The 23,170-nt window shown below is 43.6% G+C and overlaps 2 protein-coding genes across 5 annotated transcripts; both read left to right on the top strand.

Moving 5' to 3' along the window:
- Nucleotides 1-718: 718 nt before the first annotated feature.
- On the top strand, nt 719-7,838 carry LOC125516738 (uncharacterized). Of its 3 annotated transcripts, none has more exons than XM_087526647.1 (6): nt 719-1,407; nt 1,559-1,641; nt 4,685-4,819; nt 4,921-5,096; nt 5,182-5,333; nt 5,453-7,838. In XM_087526647.1, exons 3-6 carry the CDS (start codon nt 4,775-4,777, stop codon nt 7,267-7,269), a joined length of 2,190 nt encoding a protein of 729 aa, XP_087382773.1. In that variant the 5' UTR covers nt 719-1,407; nt 1,559-1,641; nt 4,685-4,774; the 3' UTR covers nt 7,270-7,838. The 3 variants fall into 3 exon arrangements, with proteins under 3 accessions (XP_087382773.1, XP_048538020.1, XP_048538021.1); XM_048682063.2 differs by lacking the exons at nt 719-1,407; nt 1,559-1,641 and adding exons at nt 3,194-3,509; nt 3,686-3,767; XM_048682064.2 differs by lacking the exons at nt 719-1,407; nt 1,559-1,641 and adding an exon at nt 3,840-4,474.
- Nucleotides 7,839-13,108: 5,270 nt separating this feature from the next.
- On the top strand, nt 13,109-21,302 carry LOC125513263 (pentatricopeptide repeat-containing protein At4g04790, mitochondrial). 2 transcript variants are annotated; one of them, XM_087526645.1, is made up of 17 exons: nt 13,109-13,464; nt 13,535-13,594; nt 13,705-14,355; nt 14,493-14,672; nt 14,873-14,937; nt 15,807-15,914; nt 16,727-16,840; nt 17,255-17,350; nt 17,435-17,568; nt 17,600-17,636; nt 17,967-18,086; nt 18,370-18,474; nt 18,672-18,836; nt 18,952-19,079; nt 19,198-19,267; nt 19,980-20,194; nt 20,388-21,302. In XM_087526645.1, exons 1-17 carry the CDS (start codon nt 13,260-13,262, stop codon nt 20,593-20,595), a joined length of 2,661 nt encoding a protein of 886 aa, XP_087382771.1. In that variant the 5' UTR covers nt 13,109-13,259; the 3' UTR covers nt 20,596-21,302. The 2 variants fall into 2 exon arrangements, with proteins under 2 accessions (XP_087382771.1, XP_048534293.2); XM_048678336.2 differs by lacking the exon at nt 17,600-17,636 and having other exon boundaries at nt 13,110-13,464; nt 17,435-17,533.
- Nucleotides 21,303-23,170: the final 1,868 nt, after the last annotated feature.

Below are 23,170 nucleotides of genomic sequence, written 5' to 3'. Positions count from 1 at the left end.
TTCGACTACATCAACCGCGTTACTAAACGCTTCCGCTTTCGGTCTACGAGGATACATAGACACACTCTCCCCTCTCGTTGCTATGCATATCCTAGATAGATCTTGCGTGATAGTAGGTAATTTTTTTGAAATACTGCGTTCTCCCAACACACCCATGTGAGAATCACGGGCTCATTGACAAAGCAATGGGTGAATTGATGGGAAAAAGTGGGAGAATTTGTAAAGAATGATTGAGGAAAATTTGTCATAAATGTTTTGAGGCTTAGGGTAGTGCTTTATCTGTTTTAGGCCTTTAATCAGTTACCGTTCAAATGGGTTTATTTTCTCCCTAGCAAAAAAAAGGAGAAGCGGCTTAAAACTAACCGGATCCATCTAAAAAGAAATAGTGTGACTAGGATATAGTAAAATTACAGTGAATTAGGAGACCTGTAAGCCACAGGTGAGTTGTATTTGTTAAAGAAAAGGGTAGGCATACACCTATACGACACTCTTTGAGCCATGTCATGGGAAGACCTCCAGCACTCACCACACATTCCTCCATGATACATAAGGAAACAAATACAATTATCATTTAACACCCCAAGAATTTTAGTTTTTGTTGAATGGTTAGGTAGATCCAACGGCTCACATTGCTTAGGATTCCCTATAAATTTCTTCAAACCTCACTCATCACCATACAGAAAACCTAGCGTTCCCAAGTTTGCACACACGCCGCCTCCTCCTCCTCCTCATTGGCTCTTCACCAAGCCTTTTCCTCACAAACTCCCTCCTCCTCACAAGCCCCCATGTCGTTGTCATACAAGGCGCATCAACCAGGAAAGGGAGCTACCCATGTCCACGCCTACTACCTTCCCCCTATTTTCCCCGGATCTGATGGACATAGGGGAGATTCACCGATGAGCAAGGTCTAGATCTAGCAAGGATGAGCCATATCCCTGCCCAAAGGTGGACCTCCTCAGCACCGAATCTCAGCCATGCCCTCGATCGACCACACAGTCAAAGCGGCGGACACCACCTCCCTATTATTTCCCAGATCTGGTGGCCACAGGGGAGATTCATCGGCGAGCAAGGTCCAAATCCGGCGAGATGAGCCATATCCCTACCCAGTATGGACCTTCCTCGCCATTGAATCTCAACCATGCCCTCAATCGGACACATAGTCAAGGCGGCGACACCACCTCCCCATTTTTTTCCCAGATCTGATGGCCACAGGGGAGATTCACCGGTGAGTAAGGTCTAGATCTGTCAAGAATGAGGCGTCTGCCCGACCCAACTTTGGATAACGTCAAGTAAGGAGATCAAGCGTGGTTCATTGTCTAGGCGGAACGGCGTGGGCGTTGCAAAGGAGGCCCAACTTTGGATAACATATTGTAGCTTCATTCGCGACATCGACCTCGGGCTCAAGCTGTAAGCACCTATTTTCCCCCATGCCAATTTCGCTCAGAGTAACCTGATCTGTGCCATGGATTTCAGGAATTCAGGGGAGCAAATTGCATTTTCTCGGTTTCGAGTGCGCCATTGCAAAAATTGTAATCTTTTCCTGTTGTTGTCGTTGCAGGATCCAGATCAGAAGCACGGTGAGAATAGTGCTCTGCCACCGCTTCTACCTCCACCAGTCCCACGCCAGGAACGGAGTGGCAGGTATCCCCCGTTTATTGTCCAGACAATTAAGGCAACACACCACTTCCCCACCATTTCCCGGATCTGATGGCCATGGGGGAAGATTCACCAGTGAGCAAGGTCCATATCTGGCAAAGATGAGCCACATCTCCACCCAAATATGGACCTTCCTCACCACAAATCTCACATGTGCTCTCAATCGGCCACACAATCAAGGCCGCATCACCACCTCCCCACCCACCCCTCTTCCCCATAAACTCGGGGGTGGGGACTATCGACGAAGATGAAATTTGTGTATGTCACTTCGTAATCAATCATGAGGCACGCCAACCGTTGGTTCGAGGGCTGGGGTGTGCAGATCGAGGAGGCAAAGAAGAAACGAGACGAGAGGCAGTAGCACGGTTCACGTAGGCGGGTTTCGTCGCGGACAGGCCCATGCCGCGTGGGGCTTACCTGGAGAGTCGTGACTTTTTGAGTCGGTCCCGTGTCACAGTCTCTGTCACTTCGTAATCAATCGCGAGGTGCGTTGGACGGTGGTTGTGGTTTTGGGGTTTTGGGGTTTAAAACATGGAAGGGGAGGGGGTAGATGGACGGGGGGAGAGGTCTTGGCGACCGCGAGCTGGATATAGATTGGAACATGAGATGTGACGGGCTGATTGTGATTTACTTTCGACTAAGGAATCCCATACTATTTCCTCCCTCTAAAGAAAATTAAGTTCTCATTCCTCCAGGAAAAAAAAACTCAGCAAACACGAGACCTGCTCAACAACAAGAAGATCCGCACGATCCTGCTAAAGAAACTCACGCGATTCGAATTCTCTAGCAAGATCATGCAATTCCCTCTTGTTGCTTAGTAAACACACGTGTTTTCTGATTTGTTTTAGAGGAGTGAGAACTGAATTTCTTTTAAAAGAGGGAAAATAGTATGCTTTTTTTATGTAGGGAGAATAGTACTCCCTCCATTCCAAAATATAGTGTGTCCGCGCTTTCCAGGTCCAACTTTGACCATAAATTTAACCAATGAGACCAATTACGGCGGAAGAAAAAATTATATAATTGAAAACTTTTTTCGAATACGAATTCACTGATATAATTTTTACTCCCGCCGCAATCGGTCTCGATAGTTAAATTTACGGTCAAAGTTGAAACACGTGGATAGAGGAAGCACTACATTATGGAATGATGGGAGTATGCTTTTTCAGGGCTAAAAGAGGAAATTTCTTCTTCATCAAACAGAGGAAACGCAGCCGGCCCATCTCACATCACATCTCATGTTCCCATCTATGTCGAGCCCGCCGTCCGTCTCCGGGCAGGAGCCCCTCTCCCCCGTCCATCGCATCCCCCCCTCCCACGTTTTAAACCCCGCCCAAACCCCCAGGGCCAGAACCAACGGCTGACGCGCCTCGCGATCTGATCACGAAGGGCCAGAGCCTCCGACGCGGAACCGACTCAAAAAAGTCGCGGTGCTCCGGCTGGACCCCACGCAGCATCGGCTTGGCCGCGACGAAACCCGCCGAGCGCCCACGCGAGCCCCGCGTCGCGTCCCGTTCCGTTTCCTTTTACCTCCTCGATCCCCACACCCACCCTCCCCCGACCCGCACCAGACCCGCGCCCGCGCCTCTCCCCTGCCCCGCGCCGCCACGCCCCAAGTCGCCGCCCCGAGTCCACCCCCGGTCTCCCCGTCCCCTCCTCCTCCTCGCGGCCCGCGGCTCGGCCGGGCGGCCGGCCATGGCGGAGGGGGGCGAGCGGGGGCGCTCGTGGTACCTCAGCAAGGAGGAGATCGAGGAAGGCTCGCCGTCCAGGAAGGACGGCATGCCCGCCGCCAGGGAGGCCCAGCTCCGGTCCGTCTACTCCAGCTACATCCGCGACGTCGGACGCAGGCTCGGGGTGTAAGCGCCCTCCTCACCCCCTCCTCCTCCGTTTTCTCCGGCCCGCGGCCGAATTTCGCTCGGGGTCGCCCGATCCGTGCCCTAGTTCTCGCGAATCCGCGGCCGCTCGGCCCCGGGCCTGGCCCCCGATGAAATCCGCGGTCTTTTGACGCTGCTCTTGTTTGTTGTTGCTGCAGGCCCGACATCACAATCGCGACGGGCACCGTGCTGTGCCACCGCTTCTATCTCCACCAGTCCCTGCTCAAGAACGAGTGGCAGGTACCCCCTGTTCATGGGACCCAACAATGGCAAATCGTTTCTGCACACACGACCTTGAATTCCGTGGCTGACTAACCAGTTTGGCGCACCGTGTGTCGAATTCATGCGCGAAATTGAGCAATTGTTCTCCTAACAAGCTTTTTTGGGGCCTCGTCAGGGTCTGTCCATGCTCCTGGGGGTAAAATGTCAACACTTGCCATTTTTACTGTCACTGTGTCCGAACTAACATTTTCTCTTACCTTTGTAGCACCGTGTGTGGACTGACTGTTTCTCTTACCTGCGTAGCAACTGTGTCCAAACTAACGGTTTCTCTTACCTGTGTAGGATTTTGAAATGTTCTTCTTACCCGCGTAGCAAGTCCGTCCAGACTAACGGTTTCTATTACCTGTGTAGGATCTTGAAAATGTTGTCGTTTTCGGTTTAGTAGACATTTTGGGGTAGTCGAGGGTTGTGTAACGTGTCTGTGCGTTTTCAGCGCATCTAGCCTGGTCACGGCAGACAAAATTGTAACATGGGTTTTGGATCAAAGGTAGAGTTGAGATGTTTCACTCTGGTTCCTTTAAGTAAGGGGTCTTGAGGTGAGGTATGATAGCTTTATGTAATTTTATCGGGAGCACCTAAAATTGCACGGACGAAAGGTGTGGTTCTGGTTCTGTTGGAGCAACTTTACGAACTTGAAGAGGCACTTTCTAATAATACTCTAGACAGTAAGTACTAATTTTTTTTCGCTGCTATTTACTTTCCTCCCAGTAATATCAAGTCCTGTTCTTCTTGCTGCTGTGGGTTGTCTTCCTGAAAAAGGAATTTTGTTCAAAGCTGAGTGGCCTATATATAATGCAGCAACACAACTTCATACCATTTTGTAATTATGCACTTGCCATTTAAAAGGTTAGCTACTAACTGTTCTGTCCTTCCAGACTGTTGCAACTGCTTGCATCTTTCTTGCTTCGAAGATTGAAGACACTCCTTGCCAATTAGGACGTGTCGTTACTGTGGCACATGAAACAATGTATAAGAGAAAACCTGATGCTGCTCGCAGAATCAAACAGAAGGTACCGCGAACTTCTTGCTTTGTACTACTATTGCTGGCAGCTGTCCTGTTTATTGTGATGTTTCTGTTCTATATTGCTCAACTTTTCTGAACTAAAAATAGGAGGTCCTTGAGAAGCGGAAGGACCTAATTTTGATGGGGGAGGCACTATTGCTTTCAACCATCAGGTTTGATTTCAATATACAGCATCCTTATGAGCCACTAAATCTCGCTCTCAAGAATCTGGGGATCTCCCAGAAGGAAGTGAAACAAGCTGCAATAAATCTCATAAATGATACGTAAGTTATCTGGGGTTACCCTGTCATATGTTTCTCCACAATTTGGCAACCTTGTTATTCCTGACCTGGTCATCCAACTGTACAGGCTTCGGACTACATTGGTAGTGCAATTTAAACCACACTACATAGCTGCTGGAGCTCTCCATCTTGCCGCCAAGTTTCATGATGTTACACTCCCTTCTGAACAAGGAAAAGTATGGTGGCATCAATTCGATGTTGCTCCAAGGCAGTTGCAAGGTACAGTGCTTGTATGACGAATTCATTGAGTTAGTTTTCTTCTGCATCCATCGAGACAGTCATTTACCTTTCAGTATCATCAATTTTCCTTCTCATCTGATGGCTAGTTATATTTGCAGCTGCTATCCAGCAAATGAAACAGGTCTTTAATGAAAGAAACCAACGCCCCGCGGGTCCTGCTATCGGGCCCATTCCAGCTCCAGCTCCGGTGGAGAAACAGCAGGCAGTAAGATTCCCGAAGCCAGCTCTGGTGGCAAAACAGCAGACACTAAGCTTGCCAAAGCCAGCTCCGGTGGCAAAACAGCAGACACTAAGCTTACTGAAGCCAGCTCCAGTGGAGGAACAGCAGGCTGTAAGCTTCCCGAAGCCAGCTCCAGTGGCAAAACAGCAGACAGTAAGCTCCCAGAAGCCTGCTCCGGTGGAGGAACATCAGACAGTAAGCTCCCCAAAGCCTGCTCCATTGGAGGAACAGCAGACAGTAAGCTCCATGAAGCCAGCTCTGGTGGAGGAACAGCAGACAGTAAGCTTCCCGAAGCCTGCTGCGGTGGAGGAACAGCAGTCAGTAAGCTTCCCCAAGCCTGCTTTGGTGAAGAAAGAGCAGACAGCAAGCTCCCTGAAGCCTGCTTTGGTGAAGAAAGAACAGACAGTAAGCTCCCTGAAGCCTGCTTTGGTGAAGAAAGAGCAGACAGTAAGCTCCCTGAAGCCTGCTTTGGTGAAGAAAGAACAGACAGTAAGCTCCCTGAAGCCTGCTTTGGTGAAGAAAGAGCAGACAGCAAGCTCCCTGAAGCCTGCTCCGGCGGATAACCAGCAGACAGCAAGCTCCCCGAAGCCTGCTCCGGTGGAGAAACAGCAGACAGTAAGCTCCCTGAAGCCTGCTTTGGTGAAGAAAGAGCAGACAACAAGCTCCCTGAAGCCTGCAGCGGAGAAACAGCAGACAGCAAGCTCCCCGAAGCCTGCTCCGGTGGAGAAACAGCAGACAGTAAGCTCCCCGAAGCCTGCTCCGGTGGAGAAACAGCAGATTATAAGCTTCCCAAAGCCTGTTCTGAAGTATACATATTCAAGGAGAGGCCTAAGAAACACTGCAGCTCCAACTGTAACTCCAACTCCAACTCTGGTGAAGAAACAGCAGAAAATAAGCACCCCAGATGGCCCTGTTTCGCATGCCTTCTCTCCAAGGGGAGTCCTAAATGGACCCACTTCAGCTCCAACTATAACTCCAAACCCGATGAAAAAACAGCAGGCATTAAGCACCCTAGACTCTGTTCTGAGGCAAGCACACCCTTCAGTTGGAGGAGTGAAGCGCACTAGATCTCCAGCTCAAGATAAAACCCTGGTGAAGAAACAGAAGATAATAAGCGCCCCAAACTCTGTTGTGAGGCATGCACGCCCTTCAGTTGTAGTAGTGAGGCCCACTGGATCTCCAGCTCGAGCTAGAACCCCGGTGAAGAAATCGCAGATAATAAGCGCCCAAGACTCTGTTCCGAGGCATACTCGCCCTTCAGTCGGCGGCGAAAGAAGGCCCAGTACAGCTCCAGCTCCAGCTCCTGCTAGTGCTCTGGCAAGGAAACAGCCAACAATAAGCACCCCAGACTCTGTTATGAGGCATACAGATCCTTCAAGGAATGAAGATAGCAAGCCACTGCAAATGCATGTGGATCATAGCTTGAGTAGAACTGCCAAAGATGGTAGGCTGGAGAAGCCATCTTTCCAGGCAGCTCTAAACGCCGATCATGGCCACCATGTCGGCAGCAGACCTAAAGATGTAAATATGACAAGGGTCCCAAACTTGGTCGGACAGAAGAGAAGGATCCAGGAGGCTGCTGGACAGCCTCCTGCTCCGGCTGATAGATGTGCTGGAGATGCTTCGAGGAGGCCGCAGCTTCCAAGTTTGATCGTCGCCCCGCCGTCCTGGAAGAAACAGAAGATCGATGTTTAAGTTACTTGTTCTGTATAGACTCATTGGTACTGCTATTAAAGACAATGGTTTGCCTGTAGAGAACTAGAGATGTTGTGTTATTGTGGAAAGTGAACAGTGATTAAGTATGGATGCCATGCGAATTGTGATTGTGAGCTCCAGGGAGGAATAGAGATGAAAGCAAGCTGCGGCAGAATGTTTGCCGCCAAGTTTTGTATGCTCGAAGGCGCTTGATTGTTCGCATCAGAAGGAAATAGAGATGGGAACCATGGTGGATGCTGTGCAGATTGATGTAGGCTTGAAAAATCTGTTGTCTAATTTAAGCCTAGGAAGCTGAGAGATGTAATCCTAAGTTGTTCTGTAAATTTGATGTTGTTCATGGAGGCAAAATCTGTTTGTCTAATTTAACCCAGGGGAAACCGAGAAGAATAGAGGCGGTAGCCGAGATTGCAGTGTAAATCTGATGTAATATATATATAGAGAGAGATATATGCGAAGGCATTCATTCGTTTTTCTAATTTAGCCTAGGAAACAATTTTGTCTGTACAAACATGACTTATATATGTATATATATACCTTGTTAAAGTGTACATCTTTTGTTGTGGTGCAAACGTATGTTGTTGTCTGTTCTGGAGGTTATGTTTGTCTGTTCTCAGTTTTGCTTGTGTGTTTATCTGCACATTATATGTATGTGGAAACTATAGTGTGACTATAAGAATAATATCCCAGTTTGAGTTTATCCCCAGTAGACCATCTGTGTATTTATTGCTACATTACCAAGAACAATATACATATGTCATATCAATACTTTTTTCATAACTATTTATATTCTGTCAGAAAAAATTAAACTCGCATAAATATAGATGTTGAGTTTGGTGTTTAAAAAATCATGTCAACGTGTAGTCTCTTCGTTTCTTTTTTACTTCTCATATTAGTATTGCCTTTAATCAAACTTATTATTAAAGTTTGATCAAGTTTATAGACAAAAAAATGTCAACATTCACAATACCAATTCAATATCCTTATCCATCATGGAATATTTTTTCATATGTATTACCTCCATTCTAAATTAATTGTCTTAGATTTGTCTAGATATAGATGTATCTAGACACGTTTATTTGTCCAGATAAAGATGTGTCCATGTATTTAGACACTAAACATGTCTAGAAAAATGTAAGCCAACTAATTTAGCATGGAGGGTGTATTTATTTGGTATTGGATGTTATTATATTTTTAGTATAAAATTTGGTAAATTTTTACAAAGTTTGACTTGAAAAATGTTGTGAAAGGAGGCCACAGTTTCACCATTATGGAATAACGCGCTTCACCCCTCATCTTTTCAGCCTGCCCTCCCTCCGCCATGGCCTTTCTCCAATGCCTCTAGAGAAGTCAAGTTGGGAAAGTTGACACCTTCGATCATTGGTATGGTCACCATCTCGTCGTTGGTGGCCATCGGCATCGTCACCTCCCGTTCCCATCCTCTCCCAGACCTCCTATTAACCGTGTTGAGCGACACGCTTTGCCGAAATGCGCACCCCCGCTTTTGGGCCAGTCCATATGCATGGCGGGCCGCACTTGTTTTTTACTTGTTTTTTCATCGTTTTGCTTTAACTTCGAAAAAATGTTCATGCATCACAATTTTTTTTAAAACCAGGATTGCAAGAAGGAGATCCGAATTTCAAAAAATGATCCAAGTTTAAAAAAACATTGACTTCAAATTTTGATGAGCAATTTTTGAATTCGATATTCTTTGAATTTAACTAGAGCAATGCCCGTGCGTGCAACGGGATATAAATATTATAATACGTTAGCTTTTGATTTACCTACCCATGATAATGCGATTGTTTCATCAATTTTTGCTCGTGAATTACCTTATATTTTTATTAGAAGTTTGGTAAGTAAATTAAGTTGATTGATTATCATACATGGAAAGTTGGACGAAGGGGTGGTGAAAATAAAAGTGAAATGAGAACCTTACGTTCTTTTTAAGTAGTAGAGACAGAGATAAACATGTTTTAGGGTTTGATGAAGATTTTCTAATATATGATGAATTTTTTAAAATTTGGCGAATGCTTTTTGTATTTGATGAACACATTTTGAATTTTGATGAAAAAATAATTGTATTCGTCAAACAAATTTTGAATTCGGTGAACATTCTATGAAATTGATAAACATTTTTTGAATTTTATGAAAAAAATGTTGGCGTATTTGAAAAAAGTTCATGAAATGAAAAAGGAAAAGAACAAAGAACCAAGAAAAAGAAAAATTTAAAAATATAAAATGAAAAACCAAAAGTAAAAATTCAAAAACCGGTTCCTTCCCAAGACCGTTGTTGAGGAAACCTGAATTGGCCAGCCCTATAGCGTAGGGCGCTCGCGTGTCGCTTCCTCAGGGGTGCGTGTTTGATCTTTTATTTTCATTTTCACAAAATGTGCTTTACATTTTGATTTGAATTTTATATCGGGGGAGACAAATATTTTGTCTGCTTGCTCAATCTGTTTCTGTATTTTTGAAAATCTTCTAAACTAGAAGGGTTGGGCGCGCTTTTCTGCGCCGTCGATGTTGTTGAGTTTTTAGAATATTTTTTTACTCCCACTATTTCAAAATATAAGGTGTATTAGTTTATTAAAAAGTCAAACTTTGCATGTTTGACCAAAGAAATATGTACCCATAATATCAAATCGGTATAAGTAGATTCATCATGAAATGAATTTTCATATATATATTTTTTATTTAGTATTGTTGATGTCAAATTTTTTGGCTCTAAACTTGGTCAAAGTTATAGAAATTTAACTTAAAGGAAATTAATAGATGTTATATTTTGAAACCGAGGGAATAGTTAGTTTGGCGAGTAGGGGATATGATGGAGTGTGTTTTCTTCTTATTTTAATTGCGGTATTTTGATGGATCTTTCACGGTGTGATTCTGTGTTATCTGTTAATCAAGCCATACTTATGTGGAGATTTTTTCTGTGTCAATGACTGCATGTACTATATTGATGCTACAATGCAAGTGTTGGTGCTTCTTTTTTTTGTGGCGAGAGGGTGCGCTAGATTTATATGTTTTTATAGGTGAGTTGTTGTCAATTGATTTGGAAAATCGCTAACCCAATCAAAATCGTGAATCAAATTCAAAATTGAATACCTCAATCACAGGGAAAACCTCACTAATCAAGGAGCATAGTGAATTGAAAAGCATTGAATAAGAGATCTGCTTGAAAAATTATTGACACCGTCAAAATCTGATGAGCAAATTCTAAATTGGAAACCTCTATTGAATGTGAGGCTTTTAAAATTAGAAAGAACTCATTAGAAATTGTTGACCCGATCAAAATCGGATGAGCCAATCCAAATTGAAGACCTCAATTAATTATGAGATCTTAAAAATTAAAGAGCATAGTGTATTAAAGATGAAAGTACAACCATGAAGAGACTGCATACATGGGTTCACCAAAGCCCCTGTGCAAAGAAAATGTTTTCTCCTCCTTCCCATGCGTGTTATTTTTTTGAAGATTTAATGCAATTCTTTTGAACATAAATATACAAACTTAAATTTGTCCACAAAAATCGACTAGCTACTACCACGCCAAGCGTTTCCTTATCTCCCCCGTAGACGGCTAAGGCAAACTCTTTTCCTCCAAGCTTCGCTAGCAAGCCTGTGAATTCACCTTCCTCTATGCCCGCCGCTCCAACAGTCAGGAGTGGAGAGGGGAATCCCTGGTCCTCCGCTCTGGCTAGTAGTTTAGATCAGAGTTTTTTAGTCTCAAAGGTGTGACGCTCAACGGACGATGACACTTTGTAGGATCAAAAGTATGTCTAGAGAGGGGGGGGTGATTAGACTACTTGATCAAATAAAACCTAACATTTTCTAAATTATAGTTGTGGGCAGATTTTAGCAAATCTAACAAGTCAAGCATCACCCGTACACATGCAATTCTAAAAATATACCAGCGGAAAGTAAAACATTGCAATTAAGTAAGGGTGGGGGTTGGAGATTTCAAACACAATGAAGACACGATGATTTCTGGCGTGGTTTCAATAGGTGGTGGTATCGTACGTCCACGTTGATGGAGACTTCAACCCACCGAAGGTAACGGTTGCGCGAGTCCATGGAGGGCTCCACCTACGAAGGGTCCACAAAGAAGCAACCTTGTTTATTCCACCATGGCTTCCGTCCATGAAGGGCTAGCCTCATTCGGGTAGATCTTCACGGAGTAGGTGATCTCCTTGCCCTTACAGACTCCTTGGTTCAACTCCACATGATCTTGGAGGCTCCCAAATGACACATGACCAATCTAGGAGACACCACTCTCCAAAAGATAATGGATGGTGTGTTGTTGACGAACTCCTTGCTCTTGTGCTTCAAATGATAATATCCTCAACGCTCAATCTCTCTCTCATATATTTGGCTTGGGTAGGAAAAGGATTGGAGTGGGAAGCAACTTGAAGAGGCTAGAGATCAAGGTTGAAATGGTAGGAATGGAATCTCTTGTTATCAACATATGAGTAGGTGGTTCTCTTTAGAAAACGAATGATGGAAGTAGTGGTTCGTTCTGATGGCTCTCTTACTAGGTAAGGGGAGGGTAGAGGAGTATATATAGCCTTCACCCAAAATCCAAGCTTACACACTTTTGACCCATCTCGGTAGCACCGCTCATTAATCTCGGTGAGACCGATTTGTGTAAAAGATATGAACATTGGGCTTTTCGGTGGGACCAAACGGGAACAAGTCGGCGGGACGAAGTGCAACGACTAGGGCAAAACCCAATCTCGGTAATTCCGATCTTTCAACTCGGTGATTTCGAAGTGAAGTAATGTCATTATAGAAACTTGGTCAAGCCATCTCGATGGGACCGAGATCCATTTTGGTCAAACCGCATTGCTAGGTTTTTGGCTGTGGCAATGGAATGATTATCTTGGTGGGTCCGGAGTAGGTGATATCGGTGGGACCGAAATGATGAATTAGGGTTTGGACAGATGTGTTTTGGGAAAGTGATGGAGGGTTTTTGGAGCAATATCACTAAGCACTTTGAGCAACAATCTCATCAACAATACCTCATCCCCTTTTAATAGGATTGGCTTTCCTAAGGGACTCAATGTGATCTTGGATCACTAAACCAAAAATGAAGAGTCTTGGAGTAGCCGATCCTTTGCCCTTGATATTTTGAAGGGGTCCACATCCATTAGTCCTTGCCATGCCAATCATTGATCTTTTCTGAAATCTACCATCAATGTTCATTAGATCAATGACATATATGTTGTTATTAATTACCAAAATCACCCGGTGATTAGTTGCACTATTACACTTCTTCTTCGTGTTTGTCTTTCGGGCTTCGGTCCTCAAATTCGTTCGTTCGGACATAGTCAAGGGACCTGCCGAGTAGATTCGTGCATCTCCTTGGGGCGACGAGGTTAGACTTTCTCGTAGTGCGTATGCGATGACAAGATTTGATATCAGGTGCTTTAGGTCTATTCAAGGGTTCAATGGTGATGACTGCGGCTCGAGGGTGCTCGTTCTTAGGGGCACGTGCATGGAGGCTTTTGGGTTATCATCGACAAGGTCAAGCCAACTCCAATAAAGGAGGGTTGACAAATCATGTCGGCGACTCGTTCCGGTGGTGGAAGTGGCCTTTCGTCGATCCAGCTACCTCGATGTAGTTTTTATTTTGTTTGAGATGTTTGGTATTTATGATAAAATGGTATTTCTGATAAAATTTATAACAGAACCAGATCCTTGTTTTGAAGAAAAAGAAAATTGTACACAGATTCTGCTTTTTACTCTTCTTTTGAGGAACTCATTTTTTTTCTTCTCTTGAGAGGACTCGGGCCCTATTATTCCGTGGTGTGTTTAAGGTGGGTTTGGGCCCGGTCCAACCGCAACACCGACCCGCGAAAACGCCGCCTGGTTCGCACGCACACTCTCGTCGCGCCGGCGCGCCTCCGCCGCGCTGCGACCTACTGGCGGCGGCTGCGGCGGCTGCTCCGCCCGCCGCCCTCGGCCACGCGCCACCGATGTGGAGGCGCCTCCTGGAGACGACCAAGAAGGTGGCCGCCGCCGCGCCCGAGCTCGCAACCCGGAAGCGCCCCTCAACCAGCCGCGGCCCCGCCGTCTCCCCGGCCACCGCGGTCTCCCGCGCCTCCCTCCTCCGACTCAAGCAGGCCGCCGCCTCCAACAAGACCACCTTGCCCTCCTCCCTCCCCCACGCGCTCGCCAACGGTAACCGACCCCACCCCAACCCTCGCTCGCCATTTGCTCCCCACTCACTCGTCTCCCCTCTTTTGCTCAGATGGGGAGGAGGAGGACAACTCCCGTGATTTCACCAAGGAGATCCTGTCCATATTGAACGGTATTCTTATGCAGTCTCTGCTTCAACTGTCACCACACCCAAACCCCCAAATGCAGCTCTTTCAGTGGCTGTGGAACTGTATCTGCAACTGCGATTTATCTGATTAACAGGTCCTGATGATGCGGAAGAGTCCGGTGCCACGGAGGCGCTGCTGGAGGAGTCCGAAGATGACGTGGACGCCATCGGCAACAAGATACTGGACATGGAGTGGTTTGCAGGATCGCAGCCGAGTAACGCGATGATGCACCTGCGGAAGGAGGTGGCGAGGGAGAAGAAGAAGCGCTACATCTTCAGGAACACGGAGAGCCGCCGCTTCACGAGGCTGATGCGGATGTGCGCCGACAAGCTTGGCACCGAGTCTGCACTCGAGTTCTTCGGGAGGCTGGGGAGGGATACCGGTCCCAAGGAGTTCAATGCATTGATTAGGGTTTGCTTGGAAAAGGCAAGGGCCTGCGGGGACATTGACTCAGCAGTGGAACATATTTTTCGGGCATATCGGCTTTTTGAGATGATGAAAGATAGGGGGTTTCAGATCGAGGAAGACAGCTACGGGCCATTTCTCTTGTACCTGGTGGATGTGGAGTTGTTGGAGGAATTTGAGATGTTCAGTGCATTTTTTAGGGATGCGAACCCACTGTCCTGCTCCAGGATACCTTATTATGAGATGTTGCTCTTGATTCGAGCTCAAGATGAAGAAAGCATTCGAGAACTTTGTCGCTCTGTTGAAGACTGCAGTGAGGAAGCTGATTATTGCATAGCAGGTAATGACCCAAAATCACAGTCAAAACCTTCTATTTGGGTATTCATCATAATGAGACAGAGTTGTTTCATCTTACACAGTTTGTAAACTTACATACCATAACCCCTATAGTACCTTAATCAATGCATTGTTTTACAGAAAGCTATATGCTGGCCTTTGCTGAAAGCAACAGAAAGATGGATTTTGTCACGTTCTTGGAATTACTTGACCCAACAAAAGTTTTAGGGTCGAAGTACATATCCAGTATATTCAAGTATATGGGTAGGCTCAAACTGGAGAACCATGCTGAGAAATTTCTTCAGAAGATGACGTCAAAAGGTGATAAACTGCATGCACATTTTTCCAAATCTAATCAAAGTATTTTGATGGCTATAAGATGAACATTCAACTAATTTTATTGAAAAACCTTTGCATTGTAATATTTTCTTCATAGTTGAGGGATACAGTGCATTTTCTAGTTTCTGTTTCTGCACTATGCTCATCTCTTATCTGTTAATTCTGTTTATTTTCTGTTTCAGAATACTCCGATGTAAAAGTTTCATCCTTAATTTTTGACTATGCTGTAAATATACCGAGTATAGAGGTGAGTAATTGTTTATGGTAACTGCTGGTATTACATATAGCTTCTAATATACAATGTACTGTTTGCCTAGTGTTCTTCAATGTTGTGCTAAATATATTTACATAATACTTGTGCAACTTATGACATTGCAATAATTACTGAATAAAACAAACCCCCCTGCGATATATGTACATAATACTTATGCAACTTATGACATTGCAATAATCACTAATTTACTACAAAATCATAACTTCATAACTCAAGAAAGCACATATGGTATTGCTGCTACCTTTTTTATTATGTATTTATTAGGGATTCACTGCCCCAAAGAACATAAGTAGCGAAAAACCCAAATGCTATTCTTCGGAGTGGCAAAATAGAAATTCCTTTTTAGTTATATGTAGTGGAGTAGGCTGTACTTACATGATGCATGCTACATGCCTGCAGAAGTGCAGAGCATTGGGTGTAATTACTCTTAGCAGTATATATATATATATATATATATATTTGTGTAATTCAAAAGATCAGTCAACTAAACTTATTTTTAGTAGGAAACATGAATCAATTTTCAACCGGCATCGCTATCAGAACCATATTTTTTTAACGATCCTTGTTATTGACATGGTGTTTGATATCATGGAAGCAATCACATGTTTATTTATCTTTTATCTATATACCATGTCGGTCATGACTGGTTATCATTTTTTTTACCGGAAATGATTGCTTATCACATTACTATTTATTGCAAAATTCCTTTGGCTGCTCCATTTTCCTAATATAAGCAGGAAAACATTACTACCTGAGCGAATGCAGCTACTTATCATGTTAACAAAGCCATTTCAGCTAAGCTTCATCGATATAACATCTGTTGGTAATGTATTTTCATGAAGGCTGAAGATGTTATATCAGCATTTAATAAATGGCAAGAGAAGTTTAAGGTAGCACCTTCTGTTGGTGTATATGACAGGATCATCTCTTTTTGCTGCAGTTCATCGAAGGTATTGGCCAAAATCACTCACTGCTCTATTTATAAATCTATTATATTGTTAAAATAAGAGGCAAACCAGCCACCATGCTTGTCCACATAGTCTAAATAATCCTCTCTGTTAATTATATTGAGGATATAAATTAGGACGACTGAAATTCAAACTACATCTGTAAATCCGAAGCAAGTCGATTTGTATGGCCAGAGAGCAATCCAACCCGTACTGCATGTGGTGATTTCATAGCCAATGTCATCAATCAACAAGCTCAATTGCTTCGTACATGCTGGGTTTGGATACCAAACCAAATTAGGCAAGCATCATGTGGCCGTCTGACCGGCTCGGTGATGTATCAACAAATCTGTGGTACTAGAAATAACAACCTTTTGGTTTTGTTAAAAGTCGTTTGTGATTTTTCTTATGTCTAAGTAGACTGTACTGAGCCATCGGATGACTTTACATTAAGATTCACGCTGGATGAGGGAAAATATTTTATCACACCACTAGCACCATCGACTTAGGCATAAGAAAATCTTGGCCAACTTGGATGTAAACATACCCATTTTTATTAGATAGAGAGTGGGTGTCTATTGCAACGTTTATATTTAGGGTAGATATAAGCATATTGATCTATTTAAGTTTGTGCCGCTGTCTCCTTAGGCAATGTTTGGTGCTTCTGTCGACTTCAGAAAACATTTTCTTAAGTAGCTAGACATGAAGTGTTGTATAACTGATGCATGCACCACATCAAGAGCATTTAGATTTTGTGATTCTTGATTTGTCAATGCAATCTCTGTAACTGAGCTGTTTGCGTATTTTGTTTGCAGATCAGCTTAGCTCTTGATGTGGCTGAGTGCCTTTGTAAATCCAATCCCAGTGTGCCGATTGAATTGCTCAATCCAATAATAAATGTCTGTGAGCAAGGCTACGAGCTTCACATGGTAAGTCGTTCTATATGTAGGTGTGGCATGCTGGAGTGTGTTCCTTGTGTTCAAATTAGGTTACATGAATTTACCATTTTTAAGTGCACTGCTCTGTTGTACATGACTGCATATACTTGTAATAACAAGCATATACACCTATTAGAACAACAATTTTCTAGTATAAACACAGCGTACCTATTAACATACTGTTCCTCCCTTACCATTGTTGTAGGATGACTAGCTAATGCTCTTAATCAACTGTTGTGCCACATTTGTTCAAGATGTTGAGGCATAAATTTATTATTAGGAACATTGTTCAACCATGGATGATCAACTGTTGGTAGTCTGACTGAGTGTCTGCCTGACTGGTAGCATTATCTATTTTAACCATTATTTAGTTATTCTCAAGTGACATCGGTGCTTATTTTGCAGGCTCGTCCGTTATATAATTTGATGAGTCTCTACAAGTTGAAATTGAAACCCGAAACTTTCAGGAGCATGATAAGTTTATGTGTAAAAATGAAAGATGTAAGTCAGGATGGGGATCACCTCCTATTCCCAGACATCAGTTATAGTATGACACTGTTGTTCATTGATCTTTTCTCCTTCCAGTTTGAAGGTGCTTACACTATACTCACAGATGCAGAAGAATCTGGGGAGACGTCCACCGTAAGCCTGTATAATGTTATTATGGCTGGATATTTTAGAGAGGTGAATTCCTGTTTGCCATGCCTTCATTTTGTTCTCACATACCTATTGCTGACATTGACCCGTAAGCCTCTATAATGTTTTTATGGCTGGATATTTTAGAGAGGTAAAAATTCCTGTTTGCCATTCCTTATTTTGTTTGTCTCACATGCCTGACGCTGACAGTGACCCACTGTTGATTATCGTCATCATACTTCTTCAACCTGCTTAGCTAGTACAAATACAATACATAACGCATATGAGATGTCCCATACTGGAGTTGTTTGTTGACCGTATGGCAAAACCGCCACTCAAGTACACAAAGATGCATAAAGTTGCAAAGTCTACTAACGTAACATGACATTCTGTAGCGTATAATGTACACTCTCCATTTCAACATGTTTATGGCTTCACAACATTTTCCCCATAACTTCTAACTTGGTATATTGTTCTGCAGAAAAATCACAGTGGAGCACAAATGGTCACGTCGCAAATGCAGATTGCTGGAGTAAAACCAGACTCTGAAACATTCAGTTATTTGATCTCAAACTGTGATTGTGAGGAGAAAATATCAAAGGTTTGCCATGTACCTGATCATTTGCTGTTGGCACTGTTCCTGTATCCTGGTTCAAATAGAAGTTCTACTGCTCCATGCGCGTACTGTCAATTACCACCTCCTTTGATTACCCATTCGTTACTGGTGACATCACCTACATTATACCACATTGATAAATTCCTCATCACACAGCGTTCGGATCCTGCTCTATGACCTATAATGTTCCTTCAGGTTTCGATGTTACAAATCCATTGCTATTCATTGTTCCCGCCGACATAACTTCTGGCTATTGAATTGTTGACAGTACCTGGATGAACTAAGGCGAGATGGAGTTCAAATGACCAAGCATGCATATATGGCACTAATTAACGCATATTCAAGACTTGGGAATTTTGACATGGCCAAACAGGTAAATTATGATCGCTGATTAAAATTTCCACCCATTTTTCTGCACCTTCAGTCTTTCACGTTCCAATTCTCCTCGCACATGATACACTGCATCTCTTAGTTAGATATATGTTAATGGTTATTACTGCTAAATTCTAATGTAAGCAACTAAGGACAATATTTTGTTCGATGTGCTTACAACCATTCTTGTTTCATTAGGTTGCCCAGGATAAGGAAATACCACCTAAGTGCCTCAGTGAAGTAAGAAGCGCGCTTGTAGGAGCGCTTGCATCGAATGGGAAGGTATCGGATGGACTTGAATTGTTTGACAAAATCAAGCAATCCGGAGGCTACCTTGAACCAAAGGCTGCAATAGCCCTGATTGTAAGTAAATCTGTGACACCTTTCCTGTCAAAACTTGAGATGAGTGGTGCCTGCATGCTTCCATTCTCTTTTGCTCTTATTTCCATTGCTTATAGTATCGTATTTGCTTCTGCAGGAGCATACTCAAACAGAAGACCAGCTGGATAGACTGTATCAACTTCTGGAGGAGGTGAGCGACCCAGGCATGTGGTTTGATGGGTGCGGCAGAGTGCTTCAATACTGTGTTCAGCACAATCACCCCGAGTATGCTAATTGATGCTCCTATTTAAGCAACTGAATTTCTACTGCTATTTAGTTAACTTTCCACTCACTATCTCCGCAAAAATAAATTCACTTACTATTTATTTGATACATTTGCCAGTGCCGCTGTTGATTTACTTAAGCAACTGAAGGAGACAAATGAAATGAGTACATACATGATTGTTGATCAGGTATTTATCCGATCTTTCTTAAAGGGGCACCTGATGATCTTCTGATTTCCCTTAGTTTGATCAAAAGTGTGTATATTTCATCTTATAATTGAAGTGACCTCTTTTGGAATTGCACACACCATCTTTAATTTACTGAAGATTTTTTGCATGATAATAGTTGATCTAGGGGATATCGATAGATTACGGCTTCCAGATGCAATAGTTGTTCATTGCTTTGCAACTTCTCTATCATGTTTAACCCATTACACTTTTACTAGGGATTGTATTCAGTAGTAGATTCGTTTTATTTGGTTGAGCAGCGTTGAGCTATGTTTTTCCATTGCATATCTTTTGTTCTCTATGTGTTGAAAATGGAACCTTTTGTTATGTTGCCGGATATGTGTTTGATTTTTATGTTATATACTCACTTTTTCCTATTGGGTTATGTTTTTGTTTCCTGTAGGGCTTAATGTTTGATGTCATCTCACTTGTTTATTTTCTGCTGATTAGTTCAGAGTTTCATTTCAGAGTAACTAGCGTGACATTTTGAATAACCAAACCTTGATTTAATTATCTATTAAATTGCTTAACTGTATTTGTTGCTGGTAGAAATACGCTTGAATAAAGGTTGTAACTGTTTCGAAAAACCTTTTTCTTCATGAACCAAAACCTTTTGAGATTTATCTCTTGTTTTAACCTTACTTTTTGTTTACTTGTATGAACTGATCTGAAGGTCTTCTGCCAAATATGGGAAATGGAGCCTGTAAATTTGGATGTTGGAATGGAGCTTCTCCGTGCTGTCAAAGAGCTCGGGCTAAATGTTTCTCGGACAAGCCTTGATTTTCTTCTCAGCGCATGTGTAAAGGCAAAGGATTCACAACGTGCCCAGCAGATCTGGGAAGAATATGAATCCTCTGGCCTTCCACACAATGTGTTGACTTCCTTGAGGTTGGTTTCTTTACCTGGGAGGGACATAAGTTGAGAATTCATTATACTGTAGAATGGTGGCTTGATTTTCCTCAGGGAGCTGGGCAAGCTCCATTTAGGCAATGTGATATCATGATCAGTGTGCTCGCTTTGACACCTTGTCTGATTTCTTCTCGTGGGATATCCATTTCAAACATGACATTTTTGTATGCAGGATGTACCAGGCTCTTCTTTCGTCTGCCCAGAGGTCGACAACTAAGAAGTCTGCCGAGTGGTCGGCAGCAAAGAAGTTGTACAAAACAATACCAAAGGAGGATCCTCATGTGTGCTGCATACTAGATTCTTGCAAAATAACATATAACAGGAAGCGCGGTAAACGTAAAGCTGCCACTAAGCCCAGTCCAGGAAAACAAGAGGTATAAGGGATGCATCACTCTGCCACTTCTGTTACAATGAAATACTGGAATGAAATGGAGCCCCAATTGCTCCCTTCATTATCCACCATCATTCTTTACTGATAAAACCGTCTACCATTTCTTCTAATTGTTTGGCTGGTCACTCACGAACCTGGTAGAAACATGGATTGCATTTACATTTAGAGAAACTTCATGTGACTCGGTTGAAAGGCAAAACCCGTTTCAAATTGAAGCCAAACAGACAAAAGACTGGCCACCCACATAATAGACTTTTCTGAGCACGTCCTATCATCTGGCACGCAGAATTACCTGCACCACTTGGAGGAGCTACAGTTTCTAGCTTGAGACTGGCGATCCTCACTGGGAGCCATTGCCAAAAGATCATGAGACCACCGCCACATTTTGAGCCCCTTTGCTGTGACCACTTACCACCACTCCTGCACTGTGTGCCCCACTTGTCTTAATGGCCAACGTGTGACCACAACGAGAGGTTGTTCACAGTGAAACAATCACCGCCCCCACAGCCTCACCAACCAGAGAAAAAGATTTGATGATCGGTTTGGATTTGGGGAGTAGGGAGCTGGGTGGAGCATGCACGGTTAGGAGTGCAAGGCAGAGGGGTCACTGTGTCAAATTACCGATATCAAGCAAATGACTGTTTGAACTCTGGTTTTTATTTGCCTTCTTACATGCTGGCTGGGCCCTCTTGATTATCTACTGATTTCATTTTATGCAACTGCAAGAGGACACATGAATCTGGTTTCAAAAACGTGCATAGAAGTTTGGATAAACTCAAAATCAAAAGAGGAAGAACACAAACCTTGCAAATTTCCTTTTTTCTTTTACTTTCCCCTTTCCTTTCCATACCTTGTATGGTTCCTGACGGGAACCTAACATGGCAATGTTTAAGAAAATTGTACGCTGGCCCTAGAGAAAGCAAGAAAGGAAGACCCCCACATACACCAGATAAGATGAATGGTCCAGAGAAATGCAATGCTTGTGGTGTTCCAGGCCATGCTTTATGTTTGGTACAGGCACGCACTGCCTATCGAAGATATGCAATGCCCTGGGAGTTTAGATATGCTGAAAATGAGAGGCTGGTTTTATGTTCCCAACCGGAAACAATAATTAAGGAATCAACAAGCTCAAGATGCAGGACGGTTTGTCATATGCCACCCTAGTCATAGTCTTGGTCTCCATAAATAGGATTATTGCTCCTAGTCGTGTTTTATTTGCACTCTCTTTTCCGCCCCGTTTTTGCGTTCTTAAAGGTTGCCAAACAATGGATATATGCAGAGCAAAACAGGTTGTAATCTTTTTTTTTTGCGGGTAAAACAGGTTGTAATCTACTCCTCCGTTCCTAAATATTTGTCTTTTTAGAGATTTCAAATGGACTACCATATACGGATGTATATAGACATATTTTAGAGTGTAGATTCACTCATTTTGCTCTGTATGTAGTCACTTGTTGAAATCTCTGAAAAGACAAATATTTAGGAACGGAGGGTGTAGTTAAACATTCCTACCAGCCCAGCTCTGTATAATCTGAAACTTGGTTATGCTTTTAATCAACTGGTAATGAATCTAAGCAATTCCGCGCTGCTTGCTGGAATAGAGTTGCTCTATAGTGTTGCACATCGTATTCAGTTATTTGAGATTGGTGTATTTTAGCTGTACATGATGAAGTCACAAACTTAGTGGGTACACTGCTACAAGTACCTTTGACGTAGCGACATGCCCTACATCCAACCGAGAAAAGAAGGGAAAAGGGAGGGAGGGAGGGGTAAGTAAAAGGGATAAACCACTTGGGATGGCAGTATATGTTAGGTGCAAAACCAGCAGCTAGCCAGGATTCAAGCATGCAAGCCACTGACTAACCACCAGCACGCCGCGATCTTGCTTGTCAGATTGCAATGTGCCATGCCATGCCACTTCACTCACAAAGGCGCACAAACCCTTTTACCCCCCTTGAATCCCATCCCATCTCTTCTCAGTCTCATATATGGTCTGGTGTATGCATGGTATGGTATGGCATGGTTGGAGAAGGGGGCCGGGATTTCTTCTTTTGCCATGATCCCAACTTGCGCTGCTGCGCAGGTGTATCGCCCACAAGCACACATCTTCCAAGTTGGCGATCAGGTTGGGGGGCCTGGATCGTCAAACAGCGGGCCTGGGGAGAATGGTTTTGGAGACAGGCGTAAATCGGTCCCCGCCCTCTCCACCGGTTTTCCTTTCGCTCTTTGTTGAATTTTCTCGTACTTTCAAAACCTTTTCTATTGGCTTTCAGGCCCGGCGTAGACGAGTCATACGCGGTACGAACCATTTTCGCTGAACCCATGGGAAAACCTGCAAAATGTGTTCCAAACAAGCCGTCGGTCAGCCGGTCTTCATCTTCGTCGTCCGGTCTTCGGGGGCGCTTTGCTGCAGGGTTCAATGGATCATCACAACGCAGTAAGATTACCATGATCCATGTGCATAGTGCTAACTATGGATCAGCAGGGAGGGCTTCATTTCATTTGGGTGCGGTGTAGGCCCATACATCCAACCATCCGTCCATGCATGCATGCACGCACTGGTAATG

This window comes from Triticum urartu, chromosome 6A (assembly GCF_056163025.1).
Source record: "Triticum urartu cultivar PI428250 chromosome 6A, HENAU_Tu73, whole genome shotgun sequence".
Taxonomy (NCBI): domain Eukaryota; kingdom Viridiplantae; phylum Streptophyta; class Magnoliopsida; order Poales; family Poaceae; genus Triticum; species Triticum urartu.
This window is presented reverse-complemented; position numbering and strand designations above follow the sequence as displayed.